The sequence below is a fragment of the Bufo gargarizans genome, chromosome 9 (assembly GCF_014858855.1).
Source record: "Bufo gargarizans isolate SCDJY-AF-19 chromosome 9, ASM1485885v1, whole genome shotgun sequence".
Classification (NCBI taxonomy): Eukaryota; Metazoa; Chordata; class Amphibia; order Anura; family Bufonidae; genus Bufo; species Bufo gargarizans.
The window spans coordinates 105,871,572-105,889,600 of NC_058088.1; the positions used below are offsets into that span (position 1 = coordinate 105,871,572).

The 18,029-nt window shown below is 41.5% G+C and overlaps 1 protein-coding gene across 1 annotated transcript in view; it reads left to right on the forward strand.

The window, feature by feature from the left end:
- Nucleotides 1-8,747: 8,747 nt before the first annotated feature.
- Nucleotides 8,748-18,029, forward strand: part of LOC122946033 (vascular endothelial growth factor receptor kdr-like) — a 210,584-nt gene continuing 201,302 nt past the window's right edge. The window contains exon 1 of the mRNA XM_044305322.1: nucleotides 8,748-9,355. Within this exon, the coding sequence (XP_044161257.1) occupies nucleotides 9,268-9,355 (88 nt within the window). The 5' untranslated portion in view covers nucleotides 8,748-9,267. The remainder of the gene's footprint in view (nucleotides 9,356-18,029) is intronic.

The following is an 18,029-nucleotide window of genomic DNA, read 5'->3' on the forward strand; positions in this document are numbered from 1 at the left end:
CCTGATGATCCTTTGCCTGCTCCTCCTGTACTTTTCATCCTTCCTGGTATATTGACCTCGGCTTCCACCTGACTATTCTTTGCAGGCTCCTTTGGTACGTCTCTACTCTCCTGGTATTTATGACCCCAACTGACCTTTCTTTGCTTATCCCTCTGTACTGCGTTGTCCTCTTGGTTTTGACCCGGTCCGTTCACTATCCGTTATTTGTCTTGTCTGTCCTTCCCGCATGTATTCTAAGTTAGGGACTGCCGTCCAGTTGTCCCCTGTCATCAGGACTCGTGAGGCAAGTAGGAAGGGCCAGGGGTGAGGGTGGAGCGCAGTGGTCACTATCCTCCCCCCTGTGTGTGTGTGTGTGTGTGTGTACGTGACTGTTACAAATACATTTTCTTGGTATCTAAATCAAATTAAAATGTTGGCATCATGACAACTCTAATCCACAATATCAAGCCAGCCCTACCTTCATGCCTGGTTTTTCAGCACTACCGAACATATAGGAGAATACAGCACTACGTACCTATTACATTCAGTGATGTCTTCTCTGATGTAAATATTCTCTTTCCTCTTCATCTATATTTAGCCCATAATGCCATAATGACTTCTTTAGACACATTTCATTTATGAAAATTTGCCAACATCTTAGGTTCCTCACTTTTGCATCATCTTCCAACTTTCCCCCTCCCCATAATATCCACAGCAATATTAATGCCCCTATAATACACCAGTATTAATAAGCACCTATAAGGCTTCCAGCAATAACGATGTCCCCCTATAGAGCTCCCAGTAAATAGTGATCCCAACGGTAATAGTGGTCCAGATGGTAATAGTGCAGGCTGCTTCCTGTGTCTCCATGTGGCTTCTCTGCATGTTCAAGTCATAACCTTTGGGAGGAGAGGAAGACATGGTGGACACTGTATATATATCTAAAACCCTTCATTCTCCTTTGGCGGTGTGATGCAACATACATAGATGTGTGCAGTTTACAATTTGCAGAATTTGGTCTGTACTATGTGTGTGTGTGTGTATATATATATATATATATATATATATATATATATATACAGTACAGACCAAAAGTTTGGACACACCTTCTCATTCAAAGAGTTTTCTTGATTTTCATGACTATGAAAATTGTAGATTCACACTGAAGGCATCAAAACTATGCATTAACACATGTGTAATTATATACATAACAAAAAAGTGTGAAACATCTGAAAATATGTCATATTCTAGGTTCTTCAAAGTAGCCAACTTTTGCTTTGATTACTGCTTTGCACACTCTTGGCATTCTCTTGATGAGCTTCAAGAGGTAGTCACCTCAAATGGTTTTCACTTCACAGGTGTGCCCTGTCAGGTTTAATAAGTGGGATTTCTTGCCTTATAAATGGGGTTGGGACCATCAGTTGCGTTGTGGAGAAGTCAGGTGGATACACAGCTGATAGTCCTACTGAATAGACTGTTAGAATTTGTATTATGGCAAGAAAAAAGCAGCTAAGTAAAGAAAAACGAGTGGCCATCATTACTTTAAGAGATGAAGGTCAGTCAGTCCGATAAATTGGGAAAACTTTGAAAGTGTCCCCCAAGTGCAGTCACAAAAACCATCAAGCGCTACAAAGAAACTGGCTCACATGCAGACAGCCCCAGGAAAGGAAGACCAAGAGTCACCTCTGCTGCGGAGGATAAGTTCATCCGAGTCACCAGCCTCAGAAATCACAGGTTAACAGCAGCTCAGATTAGAGACCAGGTCAATGCCACACAGAGTTCTAGCAGCAGACACATCTCTAGAACAACTGTTAAGAGGAGACTGTGTGAATCAGGCCTTCATGGTAGAATATCTGCTAGGAAACCACTGCTAAGGACAAGCAACAAGCAGAAGAGACTTGTTTGGGCTAAAGAACACAAGGAATGGACATTAGACCAGTGGAAATCTGTGCTTTGGTCTGATGAGTCCAAATTTGAGATCTTTGGTTCCAACCACCGTGTCTTTGTGCGACGCAGAAAAGATGAACGGATGAACTCCACATGCCTGGTTCCCACCGTGAAGCATGGAGGAGGAGGTGTGATGGTGTGGGGGTGCTTTGCTGGTGACACTGTTGGGATTTATTCAAAACTGAAGGCATGCTGAACCAGCATGGCTACCACAGCATCCTGCAGCGGCATGCTATTCCATCCGGTTTGCGTTTAGTTGGACCATCATTTATTTTTCAACAGGACAATTACCCCAAACACACCTCCAGGCTGTGTAAGGGCTATTTGACCATGAAGGAGAGTGATTGGGTGCTGCGCCAGATGACCTGGCCTCCACAGTCACCGGACCTGAACCCAATCGAGATGGTTTGGGGTGAGCTGGACTGCAGAGTGAAGGCAAAAGGGCCAACAAGTGCTAAGCATCTCTGGGAACTCCTTCAAGACTGTTTGAAGACCATTTCATGTGACTACCTCTTGAAGCTCATCAAGAGAATGCCAAGAGTGTGCAAAGCAGTAATCAAAGCAAAAGGTGGCTACTTTGAAGAACCTAGAATATGACATATTTTCAGTTGTTTCACACTTTTTTGTTATGTATATAATTCCACATGTGTTAATTCATAGTTTTGATGCCTTCAGTGTGAATCTACAATTTTCATAGTCATGAAAATAAAGAAAACTCTTTGAATGAGAAGGTGTGTCCAAACTTTTGGTCTGTACTGTGTGTATATATATATATATATATATATATATATATATATATGTGTAACTATGATAGTAAACAATTACATTTTCCTTTTTATCAAATAGGTAGGCAGCTGCAATGAGAACAGGAACAGAGTGGGTGGGACAGACTGGCCATAGACCTTTCCAGAAAGATTCCTGGTGGCCCGATGCCCAGGGGGGTTGATTGGCCCCTTCTCCTGAGCAGCACAGGGAGAAGGATTCCCCCCCCCCCCGTGCCACTGCCACCAATGAGAAGAGAGAGGGGCAGAGGAGGGGAGGGGCTGTGGCCACTGCACCACTAATGTAGATAAGTAACTCATTAATACAAATGCAGGAGGCGGGTGCCAGCACTGCGATCCACAGCAGTTAACCCCTCAGGTGCCGCACCTGAGGGGTTAACTGCCACGGATCACAGAGCCCTGCCATAGAGGTCGGGTGCCGGCTATGTGATTCTGCTGCCTGCACCCGCCTCCTGTATTTGTGTTAAAAGGTTACTTATGTTCATTGGTGGCGCAGTACGCCCCCTCTTCCCCCAGTATTATAATCATTGGTGGCAGTGGCCACAGGGTCCCCTCCCCTCCTCCTCATTGGTGGCAGTGGCAGCTTCTGATCGAAGTCCCAGCAGTGTAAGCCTGGGGCTCTGATCAGTTACTATGGCAGCCAGGATGCTACTGAAGTCCTGGCTGCCATCGTCAGCTCCCTGCTGCCGTGTACACAAAGCACAGAGCAGCAGGAAGAGTGTGAGGTCCTATTAGATCTCTATTAGGGTGAATTGGACAAGGGATGAAAATATGCCAGGTTCTAGCCCCTAAGGAGGCTAATAGTTATTAAATAAAGAGTAGAAATAAAAGTTTAAAAAAACCAAACACTAAAATGTTAAAGGGAACCTGTCACCTGGATTTTGTGTATAGAGCTCAGGACATGGGCTGCTAGATTGCCGCTAGCACATCCGCAATACCCAGTCCCCATAGCTCTGTGTGCTTTTATTGTGTCAAATAAACGATTTTATAGATATGTAAATGAACCTTAGATGAGTCCTGTCTCCTCCATGCTTGAGAGATGAGTCCAGCGTTCGTTGGCTCTGAGCCCAACGCTGCCCACTGTGAAGGAGCCCAGCACCGCCCTGCATCCTCTGAATCCCCTCCTTGCTCCCCGACGTCACAAAGCTAAAGCGCCGTAATTTCGTGATGTGCGAGCTAGCGCATGTGCAGTTCGTTTCCTGAGGCTGATGCCAGCACAGGGAAGGAACACTGTGTCGACACTGCGCATGCGCTAGCTCGCATATCGCGAGATTACGGCACTCTAGCTTTGTGACATCGGGGAGCAAGGAGGAGATTCGGAGGATGTAGAGCGGTGCTGGGCTCCTTCACAGTGGGCGTGGCTGTGCTCCAGAAACGTTAGTAACAACTACTTGGGCGTCTTACTTGCCTCATTTACATATATATAAAATCTATTTTTTAACACAATAAAAGCACAGAGAGCTATGGGGAATGGATATTGCGGACGTGCTAGCGACCATCTAGCAGCCCATGTCCTCAGCTCTATACCCAAAATCTAGGTGACAGGTTCCCTTTAAGTATAAATCACCCCCTTTCCGAATTTTACATATAAAATATAAAAACAATAAATAAATAAACAAACCTATTACGTATCGCCACGCCCAAAAAAGTGTGAACGATTAAAATATTAAAAAAATATCCTAGGTGGTGAAAGCTGTAACAGAAAAATAAAAACTGCGCAATTCGCCATTATTTAGGCACCTTGTCCCCCAAAAAAATAGGATCGGACTGTTAGACTATGGGCCGGACATTCCATAAAATGCTGAATGCATGCTGCTTTTTTGGTGTTTTATTTTTTTTCACGTGGTATCGAATATCACAATACTTTTTTATTGTGTCGAAATCGAATCAAAATTTTGGTATCGCAACAACCCTATATGTATATACTGTATATCACACTTGGATGTCTGAAGGATATCACCACAAAATACCATGCACCAATTTATAGAGCAGGAAAAGCTGAGCAGATTCATATATTGTTATGTGGAAAAAGATTCTGTAAAACTTGTAATTTCTACATTTATATATTTTTTTCCACTTCCTGTGAAGAGCTATTGATACAGGAGGAGGAGTTATCAGTGATTGATAGCATTGTGTGCATACAGAGATAGCTGTCAGTCACTGATAGCACCTCCTCCCTGTACCAATAGCTCTTTACAGGAAGTGGAAAAAAATACATAAAAGTATAAAATTACAGGTTTTACTAAATCTTTTCCCACAAAACTATACATCAATCTGCTTAGCTCCTCCTGTTCTGTAGCATGGGGCTTTCAGATTGTGTTTTGTGGTGACAGGTCCTCTTTAAATCAATCACGCTGTTTACAACATAACTGGGTGCATCAAAAAGATGTTATTGATGCTTTCAAAAGACTTTCTAGCAAACATATTGAAGACAGAGAAAAATGAACCACACCTCGTCTATCCATATCTTCTCCACCTGGTCCACAAGAAATAAGGCCTACTTTGGCATGGCCCAGATGTCTTTGGTTCCTCAATTTTTCACATTCCTAAACTCCCTGAAAACTGTTTGCTTTGAAGATAATAATGCCACACACTTTACCCACTTAACACTATAGTGCTTTTGATTATCATTATTATTATAGTCCACACACTTGAATATAATAGTACCACACACTGTGCCATACATTTTGCCCCTGAAAATAACAGTGCCACCGGTTTTCTAAGAAAATAACTAGAAGGCCTACATTCCTTCAAAAAGGTAAGTTAATCTTAAACGTAACTTTTATTGTGTCCTTATAAAACCTTAATTCATAAAAAGGATTATGGTCATACCATGTTCTTGCTATACTAATAAACATTCACTACCTTGTGAGTAATCACACAACCAGTGCTCAGAGGTAGTAAATTGGAGCAGTCTTACCACCTCAGTAGATATCAGCGGTATATGAGAGTCCAATCATAGACAAGAGAATATGAGCGGTAGGGCTGCAACGAGTACTCGATTAAATCGAGTAATTCAACACAAAAAAATCCTCAATGCAATTTTTTTGCATCTGAGGATTCGTTTGTGTCACTTGACCACGGTGTGGGAGTGAAGCGCTCCATGGTCTCCCACTGGCCAGCAATGCGCTTGGAATACTCACCTTTCCAGCAGGGGGCCTCCGGACACTCCACAGCAGATCCATGGTCCCACTGACCTTCTGACGTACGCACGCCGTGACCTGATGCGCTGTGTGATGTCAGGCCCAGAGCTACGCGGAACGATGGAGTGTCAGCAGCGCCCATGCTGGAAATGTAAGTTGGTGACACCAAGGGGGTGGGGGCGCGACTAAGGCCGAGTGGACCTGACCTCCTTCTGACACCCGGAGTGACGCTGTGCACTCCGGGTGTCAGAAGGAGGTCAGGCTGGGCTTTTGTGGACCGTGCGTCCGTGGTTTAACTGAAGTGTGGCCTGGTCTTAGGGGAGGGATGGCACAAGGGGAGCAGAGACGATGGCACAAGGGGGAGTGGAGCTGATGGCACTGGGTAGGGAGAGCTGAAGCCCTATATCCAGCCACCACCCAGGTGGTACCAGTCCAGCTGTTCCAAGACTGTCAGGTTCCTAGATGATCAATACATTATGTTCCAACATGTTTCCAAAAGGCTGTATCGCCCAATTTCATCAGGCAACTTTAAACAAGGTGAGGTTGTTGGAAAATGCATAGAACCCGCAGAAGTAGCATATGGAGGACCATCTGTACTACCTCTGAAAATAAGAGCCCCACACAATGCACTCTGAAAGATAAGTGGCCTACATAGTGCCCCCATGAAAGATAAGTGCACTACATAGCACCCCCTGAAAGGTCAGCGCCCCACATAGTACACCTGAAAGGTCAGCGCCCCACATAGCACCCCCTGAAAGATAACTGCTACACACATTATACTTTAGAAAGATAGGTGCCCTACAAAAGGTTCATAATTGGTAACTCTGCATAGTACCCCAGGTCACAGACAAGCAGAGAATATCAAGATAGAGAAGCTGGGCTACCCTACTCTGCACCCACCAGCAGTTGAATCTGCAGCGACCTACGGAGGGGGGGGGGGGGGGCTGAGAATGGGAGTAATCATAGTGGATATGCTGGTGGTAGTAGTACTCACAGTTCAAAGTGGCAATCTCCACTTGGGGCACACCCTGATATTGGGGCTCCTGTCTCGTAGTAGTTGGGGTGTTCTTGATGAAGTAGGTTTGGATGGGTGCAGGCAGGAGTGCAGATGCAGAGGGCCAGCTGATGTATGGCGAAATCAATAACCGGACCACAGGTTATAATAAAGTTTTTCTTTAAACAGCAGCGAAACTGCACAGTTCCAATGTATGTCACAATACAACGCTCTCCCAATAGCAGCGTATGGACAGCAAAAATGATGATAGTTATATTTCTCTCTCTCTCTCCTTTTCACTTTTCAGTCGCTCTACATAACCAAACATGCAATGACTTTCCTTTGCAGGCTGAAGGGTGCAGAACTAAGATACTGGTGGACAATCTGTAGTGTGGTTGGATGATTTTATAATATTCCCTTCCACAGCAGCAAAGTCTTTCTGCCTTAGACATGCAAAATACCATTCAATCCAATGGACAGCCTGTATAATGTTCTGGACCCCCTTATCTCCTTCTCTCTGGGGTATTTGGGTAATAGAGTTGCTTCTTTGGCAGCTGAAGTATCAGAGATGGTGGCTCTATGAACCTGGGTCTAGATAGCAGGAGCTTTCACCCACACACATCTTCTCTCTTGTTGTGCCCAGACTTGACTCACTAACTAACCAAGGTGCAGACCCAGTCCATCTCCTGGCAACCTAAACAACCTGCCAATTTGTTAACCATTAGGTCATCCATTCAGTGCTATTACGTGCATATACATAATCACAACATATTCACAACATAAACTCAATAACATAGCATTAACTATTAGGGTCCATTCACACATCAGTATGTGTTTTGCGGATCCGGCAATGTGCGTTCCGCCTTTTGCAGTCCGCACATTGCCGGGAACGGAATTACAGATTTGGAAGTACTGATCCGCAAATGCGGATGCGGACAGCACATTCCGGCCCCGTTGAAAATGAATGGTTCCACACCCGTTCCGCAAAACTGCGGAATGGATGCGGACCCATTTTGCGGACGTGTGAATGGACCCTTACAGTAGTAATTAACCCTTTGCATTTGCCCTTCTGGGGTACTGCATATCCATGTCTTATGGTCCTACAATTAAGATCACAGGAATTGGGCAGGCATTCTGCAGCCCCCAGTTCTAAGGACAATCAATTTTAAAGTCCTTTATAACCCCTTGTATTGTATTGTATTGTATTGTATAGTAGGCTACTATTACCACACACATAGCCTATAAAGATTTATAGGTTAGTTGTCACTTACCCTAAAAAATATGATAAACGCTCCACTGTTGGCAAAACAAATAAGGGTTTTCTGCTATGGATTTACCTCTGAAGATTGTGCTGAAAGTCTTTTGCAGAATTTGCAGCAGATTTGACTCTCTGAACCGCAAAAGATGAAAATCGCTGTGAAAATCCACTCAAATAGCTGACCTGCTCAACAAGTCAGTTATTGCTGCCGATTTTTGGGCAGCGCCTGGAGGAGATTTGTTGCTGCTGTAAAATAATGCAGATTTGTTGCATGAAAATCCTCTGCAACAAATCGGCCACATATCCTTTCGGTGTGAACGTACCCTCATAATCTCAGAGCCTGGGCCCTCCAGAGGATCCCTAGTGTGTCAGCCCCACCTTACCTATTTTTATAACCTCCTTCTTAATCTGTACCTGATATCAGTTTGAAGCAAAGGTTTCATTGTGTTAACAGATGGTTATTTTACAGTAGGATTCTCATAAGGTCCAGGTCAATGCAGCAGTGCAAGAGTTAACTCCCTGGGGTCATCTGCACTGAATACCTGTAATCTACCTGTCAATGATCCATCTATGAAAGGGCAGGAAGGGTCACAGGATTTTTTTTACAGAGAGATCCTTTAAGTCTGCAGTATTCAGCACAATCTGTGCAATCTTTGGCTTCAGTTGAGCCAGGAAAAGCTGCCTTGAAGGCATTGGTGACAGGAGAGGTTCCTTGGCTGCTTCTGACGTATCTCCTTCCTCTTGTATTCTGTATAAAGAATCTCAGCTTGTAGCAAACATCCCAGCACCAGACAGCAGAGGACAGGCAGGATCTCCTCCTCACTGACCATGGTCTGCTTCTCTATCACTGCCTGCATATAGTGTGAGCAGTCAACCTCAATCCCAGGGGGGTGGCAGCTGGAATGAGAAAACTTTGTCCAGAGCTAGAGGGAAAAAGTTATTGAAGCTGCAGCCTGTGTGATCTCCTATTGTACTCAACCCCATACAGCACCTGCAGGCAGAAGCACAAGCAAGTCTGGATCATGAGCTCTGTGAACAGCTCCAGAGCTTAGGACCTGCTACTGGAAGTGACCACTGTCTGCTGGACCCAAGGACTGCTCACCAGGGATTATTGCATGCTGCATTGCTGACACATTTTATGGACCTTTTCATTGTTGACTTTGTATGATCAATTCATCACTTGTGAACATGCTTATCAAGCACTTTGTGGCTCTGGCTGTTATCTTGTTCCAAGGATTTCAGTGCAACTCAGGTAAGAAGAGACAGTGATGATCAGCTCCAGTGCATGTGGCTCTGTAATGTGTGGATTGGCTATGGACGTTTTACTGCAAGTGTCAGGTGTGTGATTGGCTGCACTCTCTGGGAATGGATCAGTTTCCCCAGTACCAGCAGCAGGGATTACATAGCATGATGGTTGTGGGGTTATGGGTTTCAGTATTCTTGGTAATCTCTGGTTTGTTTATTTTTACTATATGGTATTTAGTTTATATTTCCAAAATATTGACAGATTCTGCTCAAAATATTTATGTTTTTCCCAATGAACAATGTATCAAGCTCTTTATCAGAAGACCATTTATAGAGGAGGTATTTCTCAGATAAATGACCGACCTGAGAATTAAGATAAAAATTACAGTAGTAATCACTGGAGTCTATAGAAGGCTGCAAGTGCTGCAAAAACTGCTGTAGACATTGGTTGTGAATTTCCCATTGACACCAAGTGACTTTGAATCCATTGTAACAACCAATAATGTACAAGCTTAATGATAATAAGAAAAGGGCCATCTCCCATTATGTCATGGGCTGACACTAATGATTAAATGATGGAGTCTTTCAGATAGTTATGAAAACAATTCTATAGTTGCAGCTAGGCTTTGATTCAGCATTATGTACTATGTTACTTATGTACTATGTTACTTATGTACTATGTTATTGCTGCCTTATCTGGTATCCAGCAGTAGTCTGGCCAAGACAGAGTGCCGGTTGACCCTTCCACCACACTGACTGTAACCCTCCAGATCACTTATGGAAAGAATATATATATATATATATATATATATATATATATATATATATATAGTGGATTGTCAGTTGAAGAGAAAAATGTTTTGAGTTACATAAGATCTATAGTAATAATAATTCCAAATGATGAATGATAGGTCACCTTATAAAAATGAAATGCCATCAATAGGCAGCTGGGAATGACCAGGCCAGATTTCACCTGACTGCAGTCTTTTAGGAAAATGACACGCTATTGTACTACAAGCATGGCTAAACTTAGTACAACTGCTGCTACAACTGGGATACTCTGCTTCTCTCATAACACAAGTGCTGTCTGGACACTTTCCCATTTCAATAGCCAAAAAGCTGTCCAGTGTTACGTCATTCTATGTGTTTTCTTTAAGAAGAACGCTATTTCAGATACGTAGTAATATAATTGCTTGGCTGGGCTATAGCATTTTTCCCCTCACTTTCAGGTATGTTTTCAATTAGGTCTACACTGTCTCACACAACACACTGCAATTTGTAAAATCTACCAGCAGATGGCGCTTCCCTCTCCACTATTTTTCAAGTTTTTAAGTGGAGTGTCAAGTTAAATGTTATCTTTTGGAAGTACAAGTGAAATAGTTGAAAACATCAACGTTTTTATCGTAGGACCATAATCAATTTTGTGTTTCACAAGTATATATGGAATTACTCTATTGAAGAATTGTTCAATTTCATTGAACGTTTCTTAACATGTGTCCCAATAATCTGCCATCACATGAGCATAATATTTTTAAGGTGTTTTTTTTTTTTTTTGCTCTCCTAACTAATCTCAATGTGGGCAAAAAATAGCCAAAAGTTTCAATTTGTTAGTGGGTCTACAGTGCTCCCTGGTGAATAATATTCTTCATTGCTTGTTAAACTGGGGCTCATCTATATAGGCAGTGCAGATGAGAGGAGTGTTGTGTCAGGTGCAATGAAGGTGGCAGTGCTCCACAGACTGTTGTGACTCTTTTATTTCTGATCGTCAGGATCTTGGAGGTTCATGAGTACAAGGCCAGGTTCACATCACTGTTTCATTTCTGTTCTGATCAGTCAGAAGAACAGAAAACGAACAAACAAAAAAAAAAAAAATGAATCCTTTACTTTGAGCAGCCGTTATGCTCATTTCGCATCCATTTTTGTCAGTTCCATGTGACAGCCATTATTTTAGAAGGGAGAAATTTTTTTTTGAGGAAGAGTCAAAAATAACGCCTCTCTGATGGACCTGACAAAAACAGATAAGCATAACGGATGCTCAAAATAAGGGATCCTTTTTTTCCCTTTGTATTCTACTGAAGAATGGAATACTAAATGGTGATGTGACAGCGGCCTAAACTAGCAATGTAAAACTCCTGTAATTTATATTTGAACATAGTTCAACTAAGTCCATTAGAGATACATATAGTCAATGCCAGTTTACAATTACCTGTCTCTATCCCATTAATGGCATTTTAATTGCTAAAAAAAACCTTAATGACACCATCCCCAACTGACTTTAGTGACTCCCCGTGTATATCGTCCTCTTACTTCTTATTAAACGGTACAACAACCGCATATTTTTATCTTTACAGGTCTGAACTCCTGGAAACATTGTGGTTTTCCTCCTATGTTTTTATATATATATATATATATATATATATATATATACACAGTGTAGTATATGATATACTATATCATTTTAATATTTGTGTTGGGTCCAGCAGAGTAAATGGTTCTTTATAGAACAAGTACTTGTCCACTTCATCTTCAGATGGTCTAGTAGGTCATTTATGAACCAACCCTTAGAAATAGGCAAGTGATTGGCTCCAAAGCCAGCTTCTAAATGGGGTTGCCTTCTTCTGGATGTTTGGAGCCTTGTTGTATTCGGGGCATATATTGTATCAGAGCCTGGGCCCACTGGAGGATCTTCTTTCTGTCTGATAGGCCAGTCCACAGAAGAGATCTTATGAAATTATAACAGAGCAAATATGTCATAAAATGAGATTTTACTTCAAAACTGCAGCGCTTCTCAGGTGGTATAAGGGTGGATTGTTGGTTGTATGCAGAGAGAGACAAATGTGTAATTTACATTTACTATCAGAATTTCCCATTTTATAACCATGACAATGCAACACTAGGAATACCCAGGACTTTACTGCAGCTTGTCAGACACCAGACCTTTCATGACAAAGGATTTAAAGCGGAAAAGCTGGGAATGTTTTCTAGCAGCATGCATATCCTTTCATTATATTAATTCTATACATGAGGGATAGTAAATAGTAAATGTAATGTACAAACATATCCCATGATGATAAACTTGAAAATAAACCTTTTTATAATGCAGAAGTCTCTATAGATATCCATCTTAAATTGCTCCCTATATTGCTTATGTAAGTCTAAACACTTCTCAGCCCTCAGATTTCCTGCCAGATTTCACCACCCAGGTAGTCATATCAGAAGGGTGTGAAAAACACTTGTCTGAAGTAATATGAAGACTCGATGACATTCATTCTCATTAAGGTGAATGTTAGGAGAGCAGCCCACAGAAGACAGGGAGAATTGCTCATGTCTAGAGTTGTGGTATTGAAAGGTTTGATCTATCACCTTGAATTTCCATGTAGAGGTACAAGAATGAAGGTGTAAGGTCAAGCCTGAGAGTATGCACTTATAAATCAATTTGGAATAGACCAGACCATAGTCACTAGGTGGGCTACACTGCTATCTTCTGTCAAGTCTTATTTGCTTATTTATTGGCCAAAGACATAAGTGGGTAATGTGTTAAAGAGCCCGGATAGCATGTAAACCCTCCAAAGAGCAGGCCAAGTGTGCTTTATGGCTGCTGTCTGGAAATAGCAGATTATTTCTCTCTGGTTAACAGTTCAATGGGTAGAAGAGACAACAGAAGTGAAGGGTTGAATTTGTTATTTAGGTCTTTAGGACTGCATTGCTATGTAAATACAGTACTTTGTAAAACCACATTGTGAAATAATGAGATATGCAATATAACAAAATATATATATATATATATATATATATATTACACAATACTATTCACAAATTGTAGGCTGGTGTTGGGAAATTGCTGCAGAGTAAGAAGGCTTTCAAAAATAGAAGTGTTAATAATTAATTTTTATCAATTAATAAAATGCTAAGTAAATGAACAGAAGAGAAATCTAAATCAAATCACTATTTGTCTTGACCGCCCTTTGACTTCAAACCAGTATCAGTTCTTCTCGGTACACGTATAAACAGGTTTTGAAGGAATTGGGCTGGGAGGTTGTTTAAAATATCTTGGAGAACTGACCACAGATCCTTCTGTCTCTTCATTTAATCCCAGGCAGACTGGATGATATTGAGATCAGGGCTCTGTGGAGGCCATATCATCACTTCTAGGACCTTATTCTTCTTTACATTGAAGATAGTTCTTAATGACATTGGCTGTATGTTTGGACTCATTGTCCTGCTGCAGAATAAATGTAAATTTAAACGATGTAGTTTAATGTCTGGTTAATTAGGACATGGAGGATATTGTTGATATGTATGTATATATATATATATATATATATATATACAGTACAGACCAAAAGTTTGGACACACCTCATTCAAAGAGTTTTCTTTATTGTCTTGACTATGAAAATTGTAGATTCACACTGAAGGAATCAAAACTATGAATTAACACATGTGGAATTATATACGTAACAAAAAAGTGTGAAACAACTGAAAATATGTCATATTTTAGGTTCTTCAAAGTAGCCACCTTTTGCTTTGATTACTGCTTTGCACACTCTTGGCATTCTCTTAATGAGCTTCAAGAGATAGTCACCTGAAATGGTCTTCCAACAGTCTTGAAGGAGTTCCCAGAGATGCTTAGCACTTGTTGGCCCTTTTGCCTTCACTCTGCGGTCCAGCTCACCCCAAACCATCTCGATTGGGTTCAGGTCCGGTGACTGTGGAGGCCAGGTCATCTGGCGCAGCACCCCATCACTCTCCTTCATGGTCAAATAGCCCTTACACAGCCTGGAGGTGTGTTTGGGGGTAATTGTCCTGTTGAAAAATAAATGATGGTCCAACTAAACGCAAACCGGATGGAATAGCATGCCGCTGCAAGATGCTGTGGTAGCCATGCTGGTTCAGTATGCCTTCAATTTTGAATAAATCCCCAACAATGTCACCAGCAAAGCACCCCCACACCATCACACCTTCTCCTCCATGCTTCACGGTGGGAACCAGGCATGTAGAGTCCATCCGTTCACCTTTTCTGCGTCGCACAAAGACACGGTGGTTGGAACCAAAGATCTCAAATTTAGACTCATCAGACCAAAGCACAGATTTCCACTGGTCTAATGTCCATTCCTTGTGTTCTTTAGCCCAAACAAGTCTCTTCTGCTTGTTGCCTGTCCTTAGCAGTGGTTTCCTAGCAGATATTCTACCATGAAGGCCTGATTCACACAGTCTCCTCTTAACAGTTGTTCTAGAGATGTGTCTGCTGCTAGAACTCTGTGTGGCATTGACCTGGTCTCTAATCTGAGCTGCTGTTAACCTGTGATTTCTGAGGCTGGTGACTCGGATGAACTTATCCTCCGCAGCAGAGGTGACTCTTGGTCTTCCTTTCCTGGGGCGGTCCGCATGTGAGCCAGTTTCTTTGTAGCGCTTGATGGTTTTTGACTGCACTTGGGGACACTTTCAAAGTTTTCCCAATTTTTCGGACTGACTGACCTTCATTTCTTAAAGTAATGATGGCCACTTGTTTTTCTTTACTTAGCTGCTTTTTTCTTGCCATAATACAAATTCTAACAGTCTATTCAGTAGGACTATCAGCTGTGTATCCATCTGACTTCTCCACAACGCAACTGATGGTCCCAACCCCATTTATAAGGCAAGAAATCCCACTTATTAAAGCTGACAGGGCATACCTATGAAGTGAAAACCATTTCAGGTGACTACCTCTTGAAGCTCATTAAGAGAATGCCAAGAGTGTGCAAAGCAGTAATCAAAGCAAAAGGATATGACATATTTTCAGTTGTTTCATATTTTTTTGTTATGTATATAATTCCACATGTGTTAATTCATAGTTTTGATGCCTTCAGTGTGAATCTACAATTTTCATAGTCATGAAAATAAAGAAAACTCTTTGAATGAGAAGGTGTGTCCAAACTTTTGGTCTGTACTGTGTGTGTGTATATATATATATATATATATATATATATTTACAGTGCTCTGTTGTGTGTTGTTACTAGTGATTTATCAAGAGTTTATGTCCTTCCTACTAACTCTATTTTTATCATTTCTCTTATGCTATGTCATGATTTACCAAGCAGTTCAGTCATCAGACAGATGCACTTACAACTAGGAAATCTGAGATATGCACTTAAAGGACAACTCCATTGGTCAACAGAGATTCTTCTCTTTTGTCGCTGAATCATTTTCATCTGTATTTTAATAAATATGTTCAGTGAATGAGTCAGGATCATGGGTACCCCAGTGGTGGGACCTCCCAGCTAGCAGACATTTAAGACATATCTAGGCAATATACCATTACATTCCATGATGGAGGAACCCCTTTATTGAGAAATGCATGTTTTCTGTAGTTTTTGCTCCTGGGCAAACTGTGTTTTTCCATCTACAAACTTTAGTACTAATATATCATCACAAATGATGAAAATTTTGTTTACTATCTCTCGCAGAACTGCATTTTATTTCCCCGTAACAGAGGTGATATCTGGAAAGCATTCAGAGAACAAAGTAGCTACACATCTGGAGTATAAAAAAATTAGAAATGCGAAGACTAATACCTTGCTGTAACCTCATTGACCAAGGAACATATTACATACAATCAATCATCTAATGTAATCATCTACATATGTGTTTTCAATCGATACAGGAAAAAAAGACTAAACACTTAAAGTAAATCTTCACCTTTTAACCAATAGACATTCCCTAGTTTACGCCTCTAACCCAATATTCTGCTCATTTCCCTGAAACTTCAGCCACGTTATGATCTATCATATGACAGCCTTGTTCAATAATAGACATGGGATATAAATAAATATATACATAGTACACTATGCGGACATAAGTATTTGGACACTCCTCTTTTCATTAGATCCAGGTGTTTCATTTTGTCCAGTCCATAAAACACATCCCGTGGGTTGGCCACATCTCCCTGACTAAAACATTCAGCTCCATAGTTGCCAACTGTCCCAATTTTCGTGGGACATCTATTTATTTTATGCACTTATATAGCGCTACTATATTCCGCAGCGCTTTACAGCCATTAACATCCAACTGTCCCCATTGGGGCTCATATTCTAAGTTCCCTATCAGTATGTCTTTGGAGTTTGGGAGGATACCTGCACAAACACGAGGAGAACATACAAACTCCATGCAGATGTTGTCCTTGGTCGGATTTAAATCTAGGACCCCAGCGCTGCAAGGTAACAGTGCTAATCACTGAGCCACTGTGCAATCCAATGAAGCCATATAAAGAGATAGACTAAATGCTAATATATTTAGGATTTTGGGCCTTTGAGAAGGAAGGGATGAATTCTGTCAGAAGAGGATAAGCCTTACAGTGACCCACAAACCATCCACAGCTCTGGAGCCAGGGGGAAGACTAACAAGAGATGTATCTCTCTACTGGAGTGCCTCTCACAGTTAACTAGATTTATTTAGTGATCATATGAATTACAACTGGAGATACTGTTTAAGCAGGCTGTCCCATCTAGAACATTGCTGGCATATTGCCAGGATATGCCATCAATGTAAGATAAGTGTGGGTCCCACTCTGCCACCCATTCTTACCTAAAAATGTGTCCCTCAAAATAAAGGAGAGCATACAGCACATGCACAGTGTGCTCTCCATTCATCGCTAGGAGAGTTCCAAATATAGCCAAACACTGGCACAACTTTTTACGGCAGTATCATAGCCGTGAATAGAAAGTGCACTGTGTAAGCATGGCTGTTTCTCCACTCACCGTTATACGACTGTGAGCACTCATCCATGGGGATGAACAGAGGGTGGCCGTGCATGCACAGGTGCCCTCACTTCATGGGGTCCCAGATGTGGCACCCACACCTATCTGACATTGATGGCAGATCCTAGAGATAGGAATGCCTCTTTAAAAGAACACTCAAGCAAAACTGAAGGACCATCAGCATTTCTTGGAGGCTTTCTTTAAGACGCATACAAGGAACTTTTGAATAGTAGAAACTAAATTTAACAGAAATGATATCACCTTATGACTCACTCACCTGCACAAAAGGGCGCTTTCTTATAAGCAAGACTACATTGGCAGCTTAGTTGATGATCAAAACATTGTTTTATTTGGCTTTGTAAATGTTTAACTGAAATATTATCGTCTTAGAGAGAGATGCTTGCGTTTACAGGGGCATCCTACATTTGCAATGCTGAAGTTTGTTATCAATAAAAATGTGATACGTAATTGGCCGGCTTGAGAAGTTTGGTTTTGCTATGTTTACACTGAGTTTATGGCCGACATTCAGAATATTCATTGGGCTCCTTTACCTGATGGATGCCAAAAGAGTGTCCATTTGGCATCCATCCAGTCGATAAATCTCGGTATGCTTTTTTTAACAGTATTGAAAAAGATAAGCAACTACATTTTCTAAGAATGGGTGTCCCAAAAAAAAAAAAGTATACCATATAGATATTTATTTTAGCATGGGCGCATATGGGAGCCTGTATGAGAGCTTACATTGGAGCCATTAAGGTATACATTAGGAGTAAGTGGGTAGGTGGACATTTTGGTGAGAAACTGAGAATATGAAACGCAAAGTGATAAATAAATGAAATTATTAATTTCAGTTTAAAGGGCGTCTGTCAGCAGGTTTGTACCTATGAAACTGGCTGACCTGTTGCATGTGCTCCTGGCATCTGGTCATCTGTGCCTGCATTGCTGAG